Source organism: Macrobrachium nipponense, chromosome 43 (assembly GCF_015104395.2).
Source record: "Macrobrachium nipponense isolate FS-2020 chromosome 43, ASM1510439v2, whole genome shotgun sequence".
In the NCBI taxonomy this organism is placed as follows: Eukaryota; Metazoa; Arthropoda; class Malacostraca; order Decapoda; family Palaemonidae; genus Macrobrachium; species Macrobrachium nipponense.
The window spans coordinates 22,645,720-22,665,782 of NC_061104.1; the positions used below are offsets into that span (position 1 = coordinate 22,645,720).

Genomic DNA, 20,063 nt, shown 5'->3' on the forward strand with positions numbered 1-20,063 from the left:
GGGGGGGGGGGTGGGGGGAAGGGCAGGGTAGTGGATAAGCTTTCGCTATGTTAAATCTATAGATTTTACTGTTTTTCTAGGGATACTAGCCAAACCTAAAAGTAGGGATGCTGTAGCCTAAGCTGTCATACTAGGTGAAAGAATATTTACACTACTCTCTCTCTCTCTCTCTCTCTCTCTCTCTCTCTCTCTCTCTCTCTCTCTCCTGGCTGCGACTCAAAGAGTCAACTCACAAGAAGTCGTAAACAGCAACAGTGTGGAAGAGTTGCAAAAGAAAGCTAGACAAAATCATTAGGAGGACACTGTGAATGAACAGTGGAACCTGCTCCTAGAGATGAGTGAGCACACGATGTCTCTTCTTAGGATGGACTAGTAAGTCTTTGTGACATCCTAATCCTTGTAACTCCTTGTAACAGCTAGCTACACAATTCACTCCTTAGGTCAGCATAGGCACACGGGAACGTACGTACCCATTTGTCTGTCCCTCCTCGTCCGGTTCGAGAGCTCGTCCGGTTCGAGAGCTGGACGCAGGTCCCTCAGATTGACACTACGAGAGAGAGAGAGAGAGAGAGAGAGAGAGAGAGGAGAGAGAGAGAGAAAGTGTCAGTGACCCGTCATCTTAGGTCGAAGTTATCACTTAACACGGAAAACTCATAGAAGCATTTCATGAACTCATATTTTCGTGAGAAACCAGCTCTTAAGGACTCAGGAAGCGAGACTTTCCTACGGGACCTCCAGAAGGACACATAAATTATGTAGTCGTTCCCGAGCAGGCAATTACGAAATACATTAGCATAACAGTACCGAGGATTGTCATTATCCCCGGAGCCATGCATTACGCGTCCCCGGGAGCATCACGGATGCTGCAGGCGTATGTTCTCTCAGGAAGGGTCCTTTCCGCGAATCCTAAGTGCCTACCTGTCGGCCAGGTGTACTTCTCTTCCGGCATGTGACGGGAATGCGTCTAGTGCGTAAAGAGCCTCCGGGTATTCACAGGTGCGGTCTTCGCCACTTCTTGCGTAAGTGATTGCAAATCGACGCATTTCGTCGTTTTGGTATGTGGTCCACCTGGACACCTGACCTGGAGGTCAGTTGATCTGATCTATGGCGTTTTCTAGCTCTCAGAGCTCGAATACTTACTGTTTCTGTCACTAAATTGGCTCTGGTCTCGGTGTGACCAGCTACCGAGAGCGTTAGACTTATCTGTGGTTCTCAGCGCTCGCTCTGTCTCTGTCCATCTTTGAGGCTCTCAGTACCTGTTGCGCTTTAGACCTACCTGGAGGAGATTGGCCCCTCCTCCTCCTCCTCCTCCTCCTCCTCCTCCTCCTCTCCTCCTCCTCCTCCTCCTCCTCCTCCTCCTCCTCCTCAGTAGTAATAATGATCCGTATTCCCACGGCTGCTTCAAATTACCATATCAGTCATTCCTATCTACGAGGCTTCCAGTCACTTCTGTCATCTTAGGCCGAGGGAGGGAATTCACAGTTTATGAGAATGAAAGCATATTTTATTTTCCATCATTGATTTTCATTGACTTTTACGTTGTAGGTAATAATTTCGATGTAATCTTTACGCAATTGTAGATTTCCTAATACCTTCATTGGGCATAAACAGTTCTTCCTACTCGTAGCTCGGACATCAATGCGTGAGAACTTTACTCTTGAGAAAACCTGTAACATCTGAATCCATCTGTTTTAGTGCCTGTATAATCATACCCTTCCCCCCAAGACATTCCAACGTGGGAGTGTGACGCCAGGGAAGAGTACTCGAGGAGTGTGGCCACGCAGTAAATGAAAGAACTCGTGTGTACTTAGGCGTAAACCTATGCGTTCGTTAGTCCTATCGTGAGAGAGACAGCTTCTTGCCTTGCACGTACTACGGTCATGGGAAAATGAAAGACGTTATTGGTGGCTCAAAGGTGAAGAATACGACTCGCTCAAGACATTACCAGTTGTCTCGAGTTCCTGAGGTTTTATCTTGGGAAATCTGTGATATTCTGTGATATTTTCTGCTTGGTTGGTTCATTATTATTATTATTATTATTATTATTATTATTATTATTATTATTATTATTATTATTATTATTATTATACTTTCGTAAGACATTACCAGTACCTTGAGTTCATGGGATCTTATCTTGGGAAAGCATGGTTATTTTCTAGCTGTTCTGCTCCTTATTATTATTATTATTATTATTATTATTATTATTTTATTATTATTATTATTATTATTATTATGCAAGGCAAAAACCCAATTAACGTCATAAGTCGGTTTTCATAGATAAAAATTTTCACTTCTGCTGATAGGAAAACTGAAACTGAGAGAGAGAGAGAGAGAGAGAGAGAGAGAGAGAGAGAGAGAGAGAGAGAGAAGAGAGAGAGAGAAATTACCTTTTAATTTTAGAGAAGCTATTCTCGATGAGAACTTGCTTAATAGTGCACGAGGACTCATGTTGTAAAAAAATGTAGCTGAATAATATTCTTTTGAGGAAAATCAGATAAATAAATCAGATTTAGAATACAAAGCTTTCAAATCATTGGCTCCCTCACATGGCTTCCAGATCTCATTGTGACTCATGAGGCTTTCTATACGACACTTATTTTTCGTCGAAAGACTCAGTAACTATACGCTGGTACCTTCCCCCAAGGTTTTTTTTTATCCGAGCTTGGGATCGGCTCGAGTGAATGAATATCCAAGTCATAGGCTCAAAATATGACTCGTCCCGTACACGAATGATTATTCCGATGCCCGGATACGAGACCTCTGGTCATGAGACGTGGGATGCCGTCCATCATCTGAAGGGGGAGAGGGCGGCGGGGGTTGGTGGGTGAGGGGGAAAGGTTGAATGATTGATGCCCTTAATTATTAACCTGTCTTAATGGGGCCCTGTTCCATAATTAAGATTTCCCCAGATGTAAAGATGTTATTCAGAGGTAATGGACAGTTTGGGGTCACGAGTCAAAATTCTGGAAGGTTGGGAGGTGAGGATCAATGGCTGGAATCTCTTCTGATGATTTCACAGGCCTTATTGTCACCCTTTACAAGATTCTGAGCGGCAACGATTATTGGGATTAGATTTCTAGGACTATCTGATGTGTCTTTAATAATTATTATTTTTTATTAACTATTTTCTTGAGGATGGAAGATAGGAAAAAGATTGTTGTTGAGATCTCTGTGCTAGTTTCACAGGCCTTATTGCTACTCTTTACAGGATTCTGAGAGAGGATTAATGGGATTAGTTGGCTAGGACTACCTGATGTGACTATAATAACTGTCATTTTTTACTATTTTCTTGAGGATGGAAGATAGGAAAAAGATTGTTGTTAAGATCTCTGTGCTAGTTTCACAGGCCTTATTGCTACTCATTACAAAATTCGGAGCAATTATTATTAGGATTGCTTAATGACTTTTAATAACCATTATCCTGTGGGTAGAAGACAGGAAAATTTACTAGAATCATTCTTTGTGATTTCACAGGCCTCATTGTGTCCCATTACAAGATTCTGAGCAATGATCATTGGGATTAGGTAGATAAAACTGCTTGATGTGTCTGTAAGAGCTATTTATTTTTAAGGAAGGAGGCTTTCATCGGCTTTGCTTCTTAGATTGAAAACAGTGTGACAGGCCATAGGAGCCTGGTGCGATCGGCTAACGATCCTGGGGCCCAACAAACCAAACAGATTGAGAATCATATGAGGTACTTTGGATCGTCGTCCTCAATTAATCGATCTCCGACGATCACTAGTCGAAGATAGGGAAAATAGTAACTTGATGTTATTAGTCACTCAGTCAGTCGAAGATAAAGAAAATAGTAAATCAATACTATTATTCATAAAGACCAATAAATTTATTTACGATAGAAGAGACTAGTGAATAAATATTAATATTCATATGGGATAAGCCAAAATGTAACTAGTTACCGTAACTGGTTACTGGTAACTGGTTACGAAGTGTTCCACGGTATATTAGAATGTAAATTCATCGGCGAGTCATAGTAATTGTGTTCATTTTGCCCCGGTAGTTTTTGGCCCCTAATTGTATGGTTGCGAATGACCTTCAGTTGAGAGAGAGAGAGAGAGAGAGAGAGAGAGAGAGAGAGAGAGAGAGAGAGATCTAAGTTTCTTTTTCAATCAAGCAAAGTCAGAGTGGAGTTTTATGTATTAAATGAAATATCAGTGAGATAAAAAGAAATATTGTAATACCTCTAATTATTATTATTATTATTATTATTATTATTATTATTTACTTGAAAATAATTAAAATTTTATATTATCTATTATACATGTGACCCAAGATAAGTCAATAGCATTTATATATTGAATACGTAAACAAAACCATTTTCTTATATTATATCATTATTATATTATTATTATTATTATTAATTTACATGTGGCCAAAGATAAGTCCAAAAGCATTTATATATTGATATACGTAAACAAAACCATTTTCTTATATTAAAAATACAATAATGTCCATTTTGCGAAATATCGGAACGCCTTAAGAATCTCCCTTTATAGTTTTGGGAACTTCATTGTAGAAGTTGGCTCGTTCAATTAACATTTCTGTCTTCCGTCGGCGAGTTGTGGCTGGGGGCGTTCCATTCCCTGGACGACTTCGTTGATCCTGGCTTCGGATTAGAAATGGAGATTTTTTTTTAAGAGTGAATTAGGATTAAGAGAGAAGATTGTTTTATGTAAAATTAATCTTTTTTCTTTAGAGTTGTGTAAGGTTATAAAGCACAATTAAGTTTGGATTTGATAGTTTTAAAGCCAAGATTAAGACATTATTATATATATATATAATATATATATATATATATATATATATAATATATATATATAAATTTTTTTCTTTATTGACCTTTCATAAGAATCAGAACTGTGCCCTCTTTATTACTGCTAAAAATAATTTTTTAAAAATGTATTTTATTATTCATTCCACATACATAACTTATTGTCGATCTTACGTCTGTTTATTGCCAAAACTTAAAACATGTTTGCGTGACGCCAGTAAGTTCTTTATATCAATTAATTATTCGATGCAAGTGTAGAACGAGATATTTAACTTTCTTCCTTCTTTTCTTTTGCAGGAATACCAACCGTTACGTGCACCAGCCTGGCCGCATCGAGGATTACATCCCGGGCCATTCCTCTCTGTCGGAGAAAGAAGCGAGGAAGGTAAGGTTGGCAGCTCTGAAAAGAGAACCGAAGTTGCCTATTCAAAGATTATGAATCATTTTTGTATATTTTGTCTTTTATCGACGGGTTTTATTCATTCTCTTTTACGTCATTTCTTCATTTAGGATCATTTTAAAGTTTTAGATCTTGAAAGAAATTAAACGTTGCTTTATTATCCCGAAATATGGCTCCGTCATTATATGAGTTTTGATGTTAAGCCCATTTCTCAGATTCCGTGAAATACATTCGTTCGAAGACAGCCGAAACTTTCTGGTATACACCAACTCGAAACAAAATGAAATTCTCGCGCTCAAGGGAAAACATATATTTCTCCTCCAACCAAAAGCTTAACTTTTAATGGCTTTTATTTTGGTTCGTAAATTTCACTCAATGCGAGTCAAAACTTTTAATAAGGGAAAATTTTTTTGTGCTTTTTTCTACCTGACTCCGGGTAGTGTTTTTTTTTTTTTTTTTTTTTGTATGGGGGTACCTTTTTTCATATTCTTTTTATTACTAGAATACTCATTCGTCGAAAATGACTGTGTTAACAGTGAGGAACTGAAACATGGAGTTTATTGCCCGTAGACTTTCTTCGTAACTGAGAAAAATTTATAATTTTAAATTGCGTTATTATCATTATTATTATTATTCCGTACACCTCCCGTTGAAGCGTTAATTATCAATTATTATAATTATCATTAAAATAAGATGGACTGTCCAGACTAAACTATTAGAAGCCATATTGCTAAACTATTCAGCTACCGACTGTAATTCCTTTTTGATAGATGAATATTTCACTGAATTTTTAGCATATTTGTGGTAGAGATTATAATATATATTCCCTTCTTTAATTTACTTAAGAGGAACATAAATCAAAACATCTTTTGTGTCTGTAGAATAAGTTTAAATTTATCTTTTAAATCATCCATTCTATCATTTTTTTTTTTTTTTTTACTGTTTTCTCATTTCTGTCACTTTTATATCTTTTCTTTCCCTCAGAATCCTTCTACTCTTTCCCATTTCTGTCACTTTTATACCTTTTCTTTCCAGCAGAATCCTCCTACTCGGTATTTGTTTATCCTCTTCACTTATTCTTTCTAATTCATATCTCTAGTTCTGTATACTAAGTTGTTGTTATTTTATCATTGTCATTATGATGAGACAATCTCTGCCTGTCCATAATGTAAAGTATGGGTCGAAAAGTGAGCTAGAACCACTCGCCCGAAAAAAAATATAAACAACGTTAGGACGTAATGTGTCTTATCTACTTAAGGGTTTTTTTGTAGTGTTTCTCATTTTATAAAAAGAATCATCACTGACATTCTGTGCCATAATGTGAATCGTTGTTCATGATAACACCTTGTCTTCCTCACTCTGCCTGCACATACTCACACAGAAGAGAGTGAGTAAAGTGAGTATGCTTATCTCTACATAGCAGTTCATTGCCTGTGATCACATAAAAAAAAGCACTTTTGCCCTCAATTGTAATGTAGAATTTGAATTCTTCGTTTTGTTATATTAATTTATATAAAGAATTTCTTTTTTAATCTTACAGTAATATTTTATTTTATTTTCTAGATGATAGTTACATTGTTAAGTATAAAAGAACTCCTTAATTTATTTTATCAAACCTATAGTAATATGTTATTTTTTTAGGTTAAGGTGGCTTCATGCCAGCACAGGCTCTTGCTCAATAAGCAGTATTCGAAGGACTGGCAAAAGCAAATAAGCCAGTTCTTTATGTGCTTTATTTAACCGTCATTTAATTTATCAACTGTCTATTAATGATTACATGAAATTCATTTGACAAACAGAATTGATATTACATTCTTATGATACTGTAATGATATATTAATCACGAAAATTCAGATGTAATCGTTTAATCAGTAATGTTTTCATCGGGCTTTGTTCTTGTATTTTTTAATGTTTCTTAACTGCAGAAGTGGTTTATTTACCTACTCTGTAAGAACTTTAATGAATTATCCCCCTGATGTGGTAATAATATCTGTTCGTAATGGTAGTGAACGAAAAATACAGGAAAGTCTCGTCCGAAATCTTAAGTCACCTCCGTGAAGTCTTGTTGATGTGAAATATTTATTTTGATAATTAGTAAATGTATTTTGTCGTGTGTAATCTCTCGTAACGTGGAAATCAAGATTCCTGATTGTTTCCTATATGATTTCAGGTGATTATGTGTTTATTTATTACGTTAGAATAAAATGTACAGTTTAATAATCCCTCTCAATACGTGACATTCCATCGTGGAATTTTTCAGTTTACACTCGAGGTCTCGTTTTCTATGAAGATCCCAAGACGCTGTACTATATTCGAGTTCTGAAGTTACTTTTGTTGCAAAACCCGCGGTTCCTTTAAAGTTAGTTAACAATCGATCATTGCTTTAGAATCCGAATTCTCATTAGGATATAATTCTGTTTTAGGTATTACTTCTTATCCAGAGTCCTCTTTAATTGTGTGTCAGAAATTACTTCTAATCCGAAGTCCTCTTTAGTCGATTATTGCTGAATAACCGAATTATTGTTAGGATATAATTGCGTGTTTTAGAAACCACTGCCTAACCCGAGACCTTGATAATTTAATTAGCCAGTTCAGCTATTATTGCAATTATCACTTTCGATAATTCTAGATGTATATTGATAATTTTCCCTTTTAATACTAATTATTGTTAGGACATAATTGCATATTTCAGTATTGAATAATCTAGTTCAGTTGTTATTGCAATTATTAATAACTCATTGGCGATAATTCAAGTATATTGACAATTTTCCCTTTCAATACGAATTATTGTTATGACATAATTGCATGTTTCAGTAATGAATAATCTAGTTCAGTTATTAGTGCAATTCTTAATAACTCTCATTGGCGATAATTCTAGTTTATTGATAATTTTCCCTTTTTAATACGAATTATTGTTAGGCTATAATTGTATGTCAGAAATTAATGCTTAATTAACCGGGGACGTCGTTAATGAATAATCCAGTTATCATTGGCATTATTATTACAGTTATCATTGACGACCATTGTAGATGTATATCGATAACATTCCCTTTATCAAAAGGTGGAAAAGACCAGGGCAATATGATTACTAGCAAAGTTTAGTTAGTAATTTTTTTGTATCTTTTTTTTTTTTTTGTATCTTAAATAACTTATTTTATGTAGTCAAACCTGTTTTGAAATACAGTAGTGCCGAGCTCAAGAGAAATCTTGGCGCGCCGGTAAAAGCATGATATTATTTCTTAAGACATTTTTAAGACATTTGTATATGTTCATCATCGTAACACATAATAACTTTTCATGTCATATCGTTCGCCAGGGGAAGGAGAGGCAGAGAGGTTAATTATTAATTAATAAATCCATTAGTTTATGTAATTATATTTATTTATTTGTTTGTTTATAGCATTGGGCCATAATTTTCCTGTATTTGTTGTTGCTTGAGTATTGTACAGAAGTAAAATTTAATTAATTCCTTAACTATCTTTCAACCAGTAACAAATTATTGTTGTTTATTTATTTATTTGTTTATTTATATGTCGCAATGGACCCAGTTTAAGCCACACGTGTTCCTGAAATTGTTGTCGCTCAAGTGTTATTATAAAAGTCAAATTCAATTAATTCCTTAACCCTTTTGATCGTTAATTCACGCCCAGAGAATCTCAGTTATCTATTTATTGATTTATTTATTCTTTCTTTCATTTATTTATATATTTTTATATTGGCACAAAATTCTAAACAAAAACTAGTTTCTCGCAACAATTATATAAGAATAAATATTAATTCCTTTACTTTTTTTTATCAGGAATTCACGCCCAGAGAATCTCAATTATTTATTTATTTATTTATCCTTTCTTTCATTTATTTATATATTTTTATATTGGCACAAAATCTAAGCCTGAAATTGGTTTCGCGCAAAAATGATGTAAGTTAAATTTCATTCATTTCTTAACTTTTTACCTCAGTTTCTCCTTCCTCAAGTGACGAACAAACCAGAGGATTAGCTTTTCGAAGTCTCTTAACTTCATTCAGTTCCCAGTCACTGAAGTTTTTAGTCACTGAACACTGACAGAAAACGGGAAGGAAGGAAGGAAGGATGGAAGGACCTTCATCTCGCTTCTTTCCCGGTGGACCAGAATTTTTTTTTTTTTTTTTTTTTTTGTCACAATTTCGTGATTTTTTTGTGAGTCAGCTGCTTTCATAATGTTTTCTTTTCTTCCATGGTCACCCCCCCACCCCCTTCACCTACCCAGCACCCGGAGGCAGACATAAAACTCGAGGTTGGTTTTGTGGATTTACCGTGTTTTGTCTGTTTCTTGCTCTCTCTCTCTCTCTCTCTCTCTCTTTCTGTCTATCTCTCTTTATCTTCTTCTATCTCTCTGTCGCCTTCTGTCACTCAGTGACATCTGTGAACATTCTCTTGAAGACGGGATTAGCTCAAGTCTCTCTTCCATAGCTTCTTTTTCTTCTTTTTCTTTTTATGTCAAGTTCCTCTTTCCTACTGTCTTCTTCTTCTCCTTAATTAATCTTTTTCTTCTTCTTCTCAGTAAGAACTCGTAACCTCTCTTTCTTTCCCAAGGTCGCTCTTCCACTAATAATTCTTAACTCTTTTGATAACTGGGGAGTAACTGGAAAGGTTTCAACCAACTGCATAAGCCAATTGGATTCCAGGATTCTCCTCCCAAAGGGCGAATGCTGCAAGGTCATTGGTCAGGAGGTTTAGTCCGAACCAATCACTATCCAGGAACGGTTTGCATGCCATTGAATGTTACTGTATACGCTGAGTAACTTGCTGCTTTCTTTCACACTTTGGAGGAATTGGTCATTCTAGGCGTTTTGAGCAAACTTTTAAGAAATAAATGGTAGGAAGTTATTGGAGATAGGGCTGGAGATTTGTTTGGAAAGTGGTCTTTGTTATGTAACATTAGAAGAGTTAAGTAGACACCTTAAGTGACACTAGGCATTACGCTCTCATTCTTTTGTTAAGTCATATTATTTTTAACTGGAGTAATTTCGTTGGCAGTTACAAATCATTATTTGGTAAGAATAGGATTGACACTGTATCAATATTTTGTGTGTACTTATTTTTCGTCTCGCTTAGAATTGATATCTAGGCTTTGCCTTCACTCAGTATCATTAATTAAAAGTAACTGAACGTTTAAGTATTCCTTGACAAATTTGCCGTTTTAATATACTTTCTGATAAGCATCTCGCCAATTACATTTGAAAATAGATAAGGTCACGTTAGGTTGAATCACGGCAGGCATTTAGTTCATTTGAATGAAGGGAGGTAAGCGTCAGGCTAATTTAAATCTAGATGAGAATTAAACTAATTTAGATCAAGGTCAGGGATCTGTGTCATTGCCAAAAGGCAGGGAATTCTTAATCAAGTTTAAGCATCTGGTTAGTATATAGAAGGCATCCGGTGACATAGAATTCCAGGTTGGAATCTGGTTAGGAAAATTTAGCCTCTCTGAAATAATCACACAACTTTGCACAATAATTCGAGACCACTACACAAACACACTTTCATGTTTCCGCTGCTTCTGTAACGCTTTTGGCATGCCCTTCGCTTCTGCCTAATTTTAAGGAAAATTCCAAGTTCCTATAAACTGCAGAGTCTCAGTTGTACATAGACAGTTCTCAAAGGAACTCACCCTCTCAAAGGCCTTGAAGGAAACTGGGGTAAAATTGCTGAATTGCTAGAGATTGCTGATCGTGGACATATAGCAATCCCAGGACAGTGTGTTAAAGCAACCGAGACGGGAAGGAAATCAAGGCAAAGAAGTAGAATCTTTAAATTGTGTTGTCCTGAAATGAACCTTTAGTTTGCTACATTTGCAGGTAAAGTTTTTTTATATATAATCTGTGAGGGAGTCTTTCTCCTCTCGAAAGGATAAAACCAAAGCTACAACTACAACAACAACAACCACTCAGCTGCTTCAGAAGTAAAACGTGCCAGTTGTATGAATGCATGACTTGAAAAAGAAAATATATATCTCTCTGTTTTATTCAGCTTTGTGTAAGTCACATGAAAACTATGTTATTTGTCTTTAAAATTTTCCTTTATTTTTGTATGTCCTATTACGACCACAAAACTTCGCCATTCTCTTCAGGAGTGCCGGAAGTTGGAAGTTCTGAATCTATTCCGGAATTAATGTTGACCTTTTCTCTTGATTTTTTTCGACCCAGGCAAAGTCTCAGGAGCCGCCCCCCACATCAGCTAATCATAGGTTGGCTTCGCAGAAGATGTCAATGACCCAGTAAGTGATTCGTGTCGTTATGAAAGCCTCATTATCGCCCTGTCAGTTAACATTGGTTTAATTGTCTGGCCCAGACAGTAAAATCACTTTTTGAATGCTTAAAAGTTTTGGTTTCATTTTGAAAATTTTATAATAATAACTTGACATTTTGCTGGTATCAGATCCAATTTCAACGTAACTATACTTTTTCACAACGATATCATTACTATAGAGGCAATTCGGTATATATTGTATAATTTCGTTTTTTATGCTCAGTTAGCAGTAAAGCTGTATTTTTAGATTTTATTCTCTGCCGAGATGAAAAGTTGCAGAAGCTTTCCTTTTGAATATCTTTAGAGGAAGATAAAAAGATTTATCTGTACGATGTTTTAGTGTTCTGAAATAGAAATCATCGTTCTCTGTATTCAATCCTTTTTATTTCCTTTTGCATTGCTATTAATTTTCCAGTGGTTCTATTATTCACCTTCCAGTTCATTCAAGGAATCTGTCATTTATATTCCAGCCCCATACTCTTTTACAGCTATTATATTCCTTGTTCCTATGACAGTTTTAATTCTACTCAGCAGTCTCCAGTATTCATATTTACATCCCCGCCAGCACCGCTTCCTTTTTGCCAGTGACACTCATCTGTTTTTCCCCTTCCCAGTGCCCTGAAAGAATCCGGATACGAAAGCGACAGTACGTTAGTGTTCAAGAAACGCGAGGACGCCCGACGTCAAATTCCAGACCCTAGAAAAACCAGCCAAGTTTATCGACAGGTGAGGTCACCGGGTGGTTTCATTCGAGGTCGCTTTCAACTACTTTTCCAGTATATTTCTCTCTCTCTCTAACTCTCTCCCTCTCAGCTTATAAGGAGGTCGTGTCACTTCTAAAGAAATTGGTACTGAATAACAATATTGCTCTAGTGCCAGATCATTGGAACCAAACACTCATAAAAGCGCCTCAGTGGCGTGATTGGTATGGTCTTGGCTTGCCACCTCGGTGGCCGCGAGTTCGATTCTCGGGCATTCCACTGAGGGGTTAGAGATGTGTATTTCTGGTGATAGAAGCTCGCTCTCGACGTGGTTCGGAAGTCACGTAAAGCCGTTGGTCCCGTTGCTGAATAACCACTGGTTCCATGCAACGTAAAAACACCATACAAACAAACAAACAGTCATAAATCAGATCAAATCAACATTTGCAGAAATATCTGGTCAGTTGTGTTCTTTCTCTTCACTCAAAGAACAGGGTTGAGTAAAAATTATTGCATAGGTGACTTAGACAATATTTGAAAGATTGACCAGGCTTTGTAAGGTACTTTTGGTTGAAGGAAAGGTTCCAGAAGATATGACAATTTATCAGATTTCCCCTTCGTTGATGTGATACGTCTTGTTTTTAATAAAAATTAAGGCATATGAAAGAATTAAGATGTTAAATCTCAGATATGAAATAAGTCATGGAATCTTAATTATCATAATATGATTGATTCTGTCCTTGTTCTTCTCTGCTATACGGGGTTAGTGCCAACAGTATGTCATATGTGGCAAACTGTTGGTAAATCCCCTTTTTCCTGCATGTCTTTCCCTCTCTTCATCAATTCGTTTTTGTTCGTCAACAATTTACGTCCAACTTCTTTAACCTTACCATATACCAGTTAAAAGTACTCTCGTTCAACTGTTTGATTATAATAACTGAAAATTCCTTCTGATTAAATAGAGTAATATGCAAATTTAATTCCTTTCCGCAGATTCAACGAGGTGGTGATATACCTTTGACAGGTCTACAGAAAGTTCCCCCTGCAAGACCAAAAGGTAGAATTTTATTTCCTTCATTTTCCTATCTTTATTTGCTTTATTTTCCCTTATTATTTTTATTTATGTGACATTAATAAACATAACATGACTTAGGATACTTTCAAAGTCAGTGTAGTTGTAGTGATTGGGACTTTTACAAGATTGTGATTAAAAGAATTTAACCAGTCATTGAAGACGCTCTTCAAGTGTGTGTGTAGAATTGTAGTCCCCTGAAAAAAAAAGCTAAATCTTTACAAGTAAATGCAAAATTTTGAGGCATAAATGCAGTATCCTGAAGGGTAGTATGCTAAATGCCATGCACTGAAGAGTGGCTTACAATGACGACACCCATTACTTGTCAAAATGTCTTTTGACCTAATCATGTGTCTTAATTTGGTGTTAATGTCCTTAACCTTGTTTTATTTAAACATAATAAACTAAAATACTGAAACCTAATTACATTTGTTGTATAAAGATATTATCAGTGCGTATTCAAGTATTAGCACCTGCTACGGGTGGTTGTGCCTGCTGGTGCCTCTGTTGCATGACCAGTGCAGCTGTAGGGGTAAAAACGTGGCATCGTACTGAGGAGGGTCTCACTGCAGTTGTTTGCATCGTAATCCTTCTTTCGGGTGTCGGTTACTGAGTCATTGTCTCATACATAAAGTCTTGAGAGTCACAGGATCGTCATCTGGCTTCACGCTCATCGCTGAGGTTGATCCTGAGCATTAGCCCAACAAGCTTGTCCATTGTTTACGATGATGCAATATTCAGTTTTACATTTGCATGAGACAATTATATTATTATTATTTTTGTGCAGTAGATTTAGGACAGCATATTATTATCTCACCTAGGTCAATCAGGTCTGCATTGTAGTGTCCGCTCCTGCTCCTTCTTGACCTCTTTCAGCCCACCTTAGTTTTGCCAGATAGTTTTGTACCTTTTCAGCCTCTTCTGAAGTATTGTTCGCCTCCTTCAATACTCGCGTCCGTGTAGTCATTCCTAATCCTCTACCTGTAATTATGCACCATCCTTTATAACGCACAGCCTCCTTCATCCTCGTACTCACCTCCTCTTCAGGAGCATGCACTCCTTACTTCAGCAAAGGGATTCATCAGTTGGAGACGTTTGTACATAAGCACAAGTCTCCTTAAGCCCTGTGACAGCACCAGTAAGTTGTTGTGCACGACGAACGACATGTAAGGTGTAAGATTTTCCAAAAATGCACCTCCAGAACGCTTGTAGATGTTGACCTCCAGCACCAGGACATGAAAAACCTTCACTCTCAAGTTTCTTCAAGCTAAGGTCACTCGGCACAGCCCATTTCCACCAAGGAACAAGCTCCAGCACCAAATTCCCTTTGAAGGCTCGAGGCTATTCATGCATTGGGTGCAAAGCTTAGGCCTTGAGAACACAGCAAAGTAGAAGATTCACCGCATGCTTTATATATTTATGTTTCTTCAGTTATTAAAAGTTGTCTTTTGTGCGTTACTCTTTACAGACGAGTACTTCGTGGTGTATTCAGACCTGGACCTTGGTCTTCACCACCCATCCCTCTCAGATCTCAGCCCTTCCTACGACTCGCTGAGAAACATGTCACCTCCGCCAAAGCCTCCTGTGCCCACTTTCGGGGAAAGAAAAAGATCAGCCCCTTCCAGAGTTGTGATTGCTCCTTCACCTCCACGGAGGATATCTTCAAAGTGGCACCCATCCCTCTTGAAAAATTACAGGGATCGACCTCCTGTGCCATCACCACGCTCAACCTCAGCAGAACGGGTTCGAGAAACTCGTGCTTTATATTCATCATGGCATCGAGAAAAGGTTGCTCGCTCACGGGAGAAGCTCGGTAATTCTCCTGTACGGACTAATTCTTTAGGTAGATCATCCTCTCTAGCTAAACAGAGCAGTGAAGTTCGTGAAAACTTCCTAAAAGGCAGACGTGCCGTTTCTGAGTCACGTTTCACAATAAAAGATCGTGAGAATTCTCCCCCTCGGAGAGCGTCACCCACAACTAAAAGTATCTCACCTTCTAGGTTATCAGATAAAAGTGAAAAGTCGGATGTTAAGTTGGCTCAGAAAGACTTCAATTATAACAAAACATCTCATAAAACAAGCATTCAAGAACCAGTCGTGGTGTTTAATAGAGGACATAATCGTTCTCAAAGTGCAGATGTACCAAGGAAGTGGTCAAACATATCCAATGAAAGTCGTACTAGCGTGACGCGCCATACAGTTAGTAGTATGAATAAGATAAAACGTCCTTCTCAGACCTACATTCATTTTGATAACAGCAGCCCAACATATAGAAGTAGCAGTGTTGAGACTACTTGTAGGAGGAGGAGAAGTGGCTGTCTTTCTCCTGAGCCACATCCATCATCTAGAAGGTCTCCTGTCAACAGGAAAGACAGTCGTCATAGAGAATCACCATATTCAGACATGTCTGTTGAAGTTTCTGATGATAAAAAGTTGAAGCAAAGTGAAAGTTTCGACACAACACAAAGTAATGAAACTGGCTATTCGAGCATGCTTGATTTATCGCCTTCCCCAACTTCAGAACGACATGCTAATGAAGATCATCGTCAAAAAAGGAGGTCTGAACCTCATCCCAGGCCACATTCAGCCCCAGCAAGACGTTCTCGTTATTCTGCTTCCTTCAGTGAAAAGCGAAGTAAGTGGGAGGCCTTAGCTCGGGGGGAATCAGTTAGTGGGCGCAGTTCTCAAAGCCCACCTCGCAGCACCTCACCTTTGCGATCTTTGCAGTTAGTGCGACAAGTGAGCAGTAGCTTCAAAAACATTCCAGCTGAAATTTGGTCCTCTGGATCAAGGCGCAGTAAAAGTTTAGAAGTGTTAACTCCATCTCCTCATTCTCATCCCAAACGCTACCGTCAGTATATTTTAGAACTTCGCAATGCAGCTCCTCGTAATGTCCGTATATCCCAGTTGAGGCGGCTTTTCACTTCACTAGACCGTGTCCACCGGCTCGAGCGTTCAGTTAGCTTTGTAGAACTTTCAGCTGCAGATAATCGTGCTAATGAAATTGTAGACTTTGAGACTTGGAAAGGCATGAGAGAAAAAGAGCGTAAGGCAATGGAGTATAATGTCTTACTGAAAGAGTTGAATGTAGCTCAGAAAGAGCATGAATTCTTATATAAAGTTACTCCTGACAAAAAGTGGGCTGGTGACTGCAGGCTGCGGGGCCGTGATGTGAGTGTCCCTGAACTTAAAGAAAGATTTTCATCTATGACAGATAATAGCTCAGAAATCACACATAAAAGGCGACAAGAACTTGAAAGCTCAAAGGACACATATCGCGGTTTATGGCGAGGTTCATCTGTGCGTGATCTTTCACGGATGTACCAAAGTCCTGAGCGAAATCGCAGCAGCAGGCGCGGTTCTAGTTTGAGTCTTCCACGAGAAGATTCGAGTATGAGAGCCCGTGGTTTATGGACTAGTTTGAGTTTAGAGCAAGTAAACGCTTTCCGTGACCACCTTACTGAGATCTATGGCTCAATGCAAAGTATTCGTTCATGGAGGGAGAGGAAGCAATTAGGCGGAGAGAAGCCTCAGGCTAAAAGTCAGCGGGAGTTGTCTACCCACGGAGTGAATGTTACAGAAACAGGACAAGCATTAGCGAACAAGCTTGGTACTCTTCATGTGCGAACACCGTCAGAACCATCGAGGAGACCGCCGTCTAGGCATTCCTCTCCACCAAGAGCAACAAAGAGCTCCAGCAGCCTAAATCAGATAGAGGACCAACGAAGGCAACTTTCAAAACAGCTGTCAATTGAGCTTCAAGAAAAAGTATTAGAACAGCGATCTGGCCGTTCCCTAGAGGCCACCTCTAATGTATTGAATAATCTTCAGGTTCCAGATGATGTTCCTTTATCGTTAAGCCCTGAAAGTCTTTCCCGCTCTTCCCCAAGAACTTGTTACTCGCTTGATATATCTGACTCTTCAGAACCAAATTCCCTTAATTCTGGTGACCAGTTTCTTTTGGTAGTACAGAAGCCTGCTAAAACTAGTCGTAGCCATAGTCTTCCTCCTGAGCAAGTGAGTGACCCTGAATCGAGTGATTCTGAGGTGTCTGTCAGAACTGTTGTTCACAAAGATGTGGCGGGCAAAGTTAAATTTTTTGAGAAGAGAGCTCGACGAAATTCTAGATCATCTGAACGCCATTCTTCAAGAGGCAGCCGTTTGAATGTGGATGAAGTACCTCATTATGCCACTCTTCCATCCCGCTTAAAGCAGCAATCTCAAAATAAGCTATTATCTCCAAACTACCTTCCAGAAAGGTCTGTTTCTTCTGTGAATTTAGCCAATAAAGCAGATGTTGCTTCCCAAGCATGGCAAATTTACGATAAAGCCAACCCCGTGAGTGGTTCATCCGTACAGTGCATATCTGAACCTGTAAAAGATAAAAAGGAACAAGCTAATCCTACTTCTCATTCTCGATCATATCTTTATCATGTAAAAACAGGAGATGTTAATCGTTTAAAGGCCAGATACGAAAGCCCGGAAGATGCCAGGAGGGCACGCTCCCTACCCGACATGAACGGTGCATTGTCACGTGTAACGCCTATTGGGAAGACAGTTGTGAGGGGTCAGGAATCTGGTGATGTCCAGTATATGCGGGCAAAATATGAAACACCAAGGCGGTCAAGGAGCCCAGAACGTTGGCAGCCTGCTCGAGATGAATACTTACCTAAGTCAAAATTAACATCTACCCTTCAAAGTTTAGCTGCTCGTTCCCCATCATTCCTTGATCCAGAAACTGTAGAGAGACTGGCAAGAAGGGATTCCGTAGAAAAAGCTGTGCTACGTCGAGTTCATACCGGTAATGTAGAGGCTTCTGTTGGTCGTTTTGAAAACCAAAAGCCTGATCCTAAATCAGGAGTATCTATCATAGGTCAAATGTACACATCTGCTCCCTCAGTGAATGAACTAGCTAACATGTCTAACTTAGTACCACCAAGGCCTCCACCACCACTTTTAGGACCACAGAAACCTCAACGCCTAGCACGAAGTAACCCACAGCCTTTGTTAACTTCTACCCCCACACCATCTCCCGTAGATGCCCGAACAGCCCACAAGCAACGAGCGTTGCGCGTACCTGAACCTGTTTGTTCTCCACCCACTCAGGTTCAGCCACCAGCAGGACTAACTTCTACTCTAACACGCCCATCCTCTGGTAGTTATAACGCTGATGCACACCGCCCAAAATCCCGTTATGTCCCACCAGAATCATACGGGTCCCCAACGAGATCGTATGGTCAGAGTTGGACCCAGTCCCTAGAAAGACCTCGTCGACTAACCCGCGCAATGAATCACTCCAGTCCCCATTGCTCGTCTAACCAGCCCAGTAGCCAGAACTACAGCACCCTGCGAACCAGTTCTCCTCATACCTGTACTCACCATTCCAGGGGCTCTTACACTTCCCAAGTTGATTACCACAGATATTCCCGCCCCCATTCCTACTCCCACTCCTACTCACAGCCCACACAATCCTACCAGTCCTACGCTCACTATACCCAAATTCCAGGACGGGATCAGAACTACAACAGCAAGGCCGTGTCATGGAAAGGTGCAAAAGTTATTCATTTTCGGTTGGGAATGTAGAGTATCACTCAGTTTCTTCGAGGTGCTGGGTTGTTTTTTTTTCTGGTAGTCTCAGAGACGCCTCCTTGTCTCACCATACTCGGATTAATGAATATTGTTGCTGCAGGTCTTGGTTCTTTCCTCACGTAATCCAGTTGTTTTCTTTATTTTTTAGACATTTTTCCAATCAGCTTTTATTTTTCTTATTGCACGACTGATCACGTTGGTAGGTTGTAGTTATAGTTATTTTATTTACTTTATTGGTATGTTTATCAAACTTTATATGAATAAGGATCTTGCATGCTAAATGACACTTAATTTATATGAATTGATATTTATACAATTATTGATTTAAATGCCTTTTGTTGTTACATCATTAAATTTATTTTAAACAGTTTGACGAAAAGTCTATGAGAACTGAAATATTTAATCTGAATTATTCTTTAATACCTTTGTTTTTTATTTGTCGTACTGAAAAGCCTATTTCACTATTTATTTCTGCACGCAGTACAAAATACTTTTTGAGAGTAGTTCAGTAGGCAATCTTTCACAGGCACCATTTATGTTATGTATCCCACAATTTATGATCCGTTGAAATGTATTTGTTTTGCACAATGTATGATTTCATTTGGATTTGTGTTTCTTGTAGTTTCTCCCTTGCATTTTTTTATTATTTTTCTCTCACAGGTTTCCATTTATTTTTATTTTTCTTTTTGTTTCTTCCTGTTTCCTCGAGATCCGTCTCAGTAGCTTTTGAAGTTTCTTAAAACTCTTTGACTTTCGTTCGCTCGAATTATTTCGTGTGCTGTTTGTCGCCTTTTCCCTTTGATTATTTTTTTAATTACGTCCCTCTTGTTTTCATGCCTTTTACCTCGTCTGAAGGAACCATCCACACATCATCTCTCTCTCTCTCTCTCTCTCTCTCATACACACACTCACACACACTACTGTCTTACAGTTAGAAATTCAAATTTTTCTCTCCATCCCCCTTTCTCATTCGTCTAACACAACTAGTTCTCTCTCTCTCTCTCTCTTCTCCTCCTCCTCCATTTTCTTCTTCTTCTTCCAGATTACGTAACCTTTAAACCTTCTTCTGCTTCCAACATAATATCACAAAAATCCATGTCTCTCTCCTGAACTTTTCTTACACCACCCTCCTCCTTCTCCTCCTCCTCCTCACTATCACCACCACCACCACAACTATCATCACCACCACCATCACCACCTTATTGTTTGTTCATCGTTTTACC

At 38.4% G+C, this 20,063-nt stretch overlaps 2 protein-coding genes across 23 annotated transcripts in view; both read left to right on the forward strand.

Moving 5' to 3' along the window:
• The window catches only part of LOC135213567 (microtubule-associated protein futsch-like), a 699,290-nt gene that overhangs the window by 650,809 nt on the left and 28,418 nt on the right, over positions 1-20,063 (forward strand). For 18 of the 22 annotated variants that reach the window (XR_010314169.1, XM_064247555.1, XM_064247553.1 and 15 more), the window contains 6 exons: positions 5,087-5,174; positions 6,571-6,585; positions 9,437-9,463; positions 11,376-11,446; positions 12,093-12,204; positions 13,173-13,236. Coding sequence is in view for 21 of the 22 variants with exons in the window: in XM_064247555.1 (XP_064103625.1) it covers positions 5,087-5,174; positions 6,571-6,585; positions 9,437-9,463; positions 11,376-11,446; positions 12,093-12,204; positions 13,173-13,236 (377 nt within the window). In the remaining variant the exon portion in view is untranslated. The remainder of the gene's footprint in view (positions 1-5,086; positions 5,175-6,570; positions 6,586-9,436; positions 9,464-11,375; positions 11,447-12,092; positions 12,205-13,172; positions 13,237-20,063) is intronic. The other 4 variants (XM_064247539.1, XM_064247545.1, XM_064247543.1 and 1 more) reach the window with 2 other exon arrangements.
• Positions 13,276-20,060, forward strand: LOC135213569 (uncharacterized). The gene has a single exon (XM_064247560.1). The coding sequence runs from the start codon at positions 14,656-14,658 to the stop codon at positions 18,832-18,834; it is 4,179 nt and encodes a 1,392-aa protein (XP_064103630.1). The 5' UTR covers positions 13,276-14,655; the 3' UTR covers positions 18,835-20,060.

Excerpts from the sequence above, each read along its gene's own strand:
- LOC135213569 (XM_064247560.1), top strand. The coding sequence starts at position 14,656 with ATGCTTTATATATTTATGTTTCTTCAGTTATTAAAAGTTGTCTTTTGT.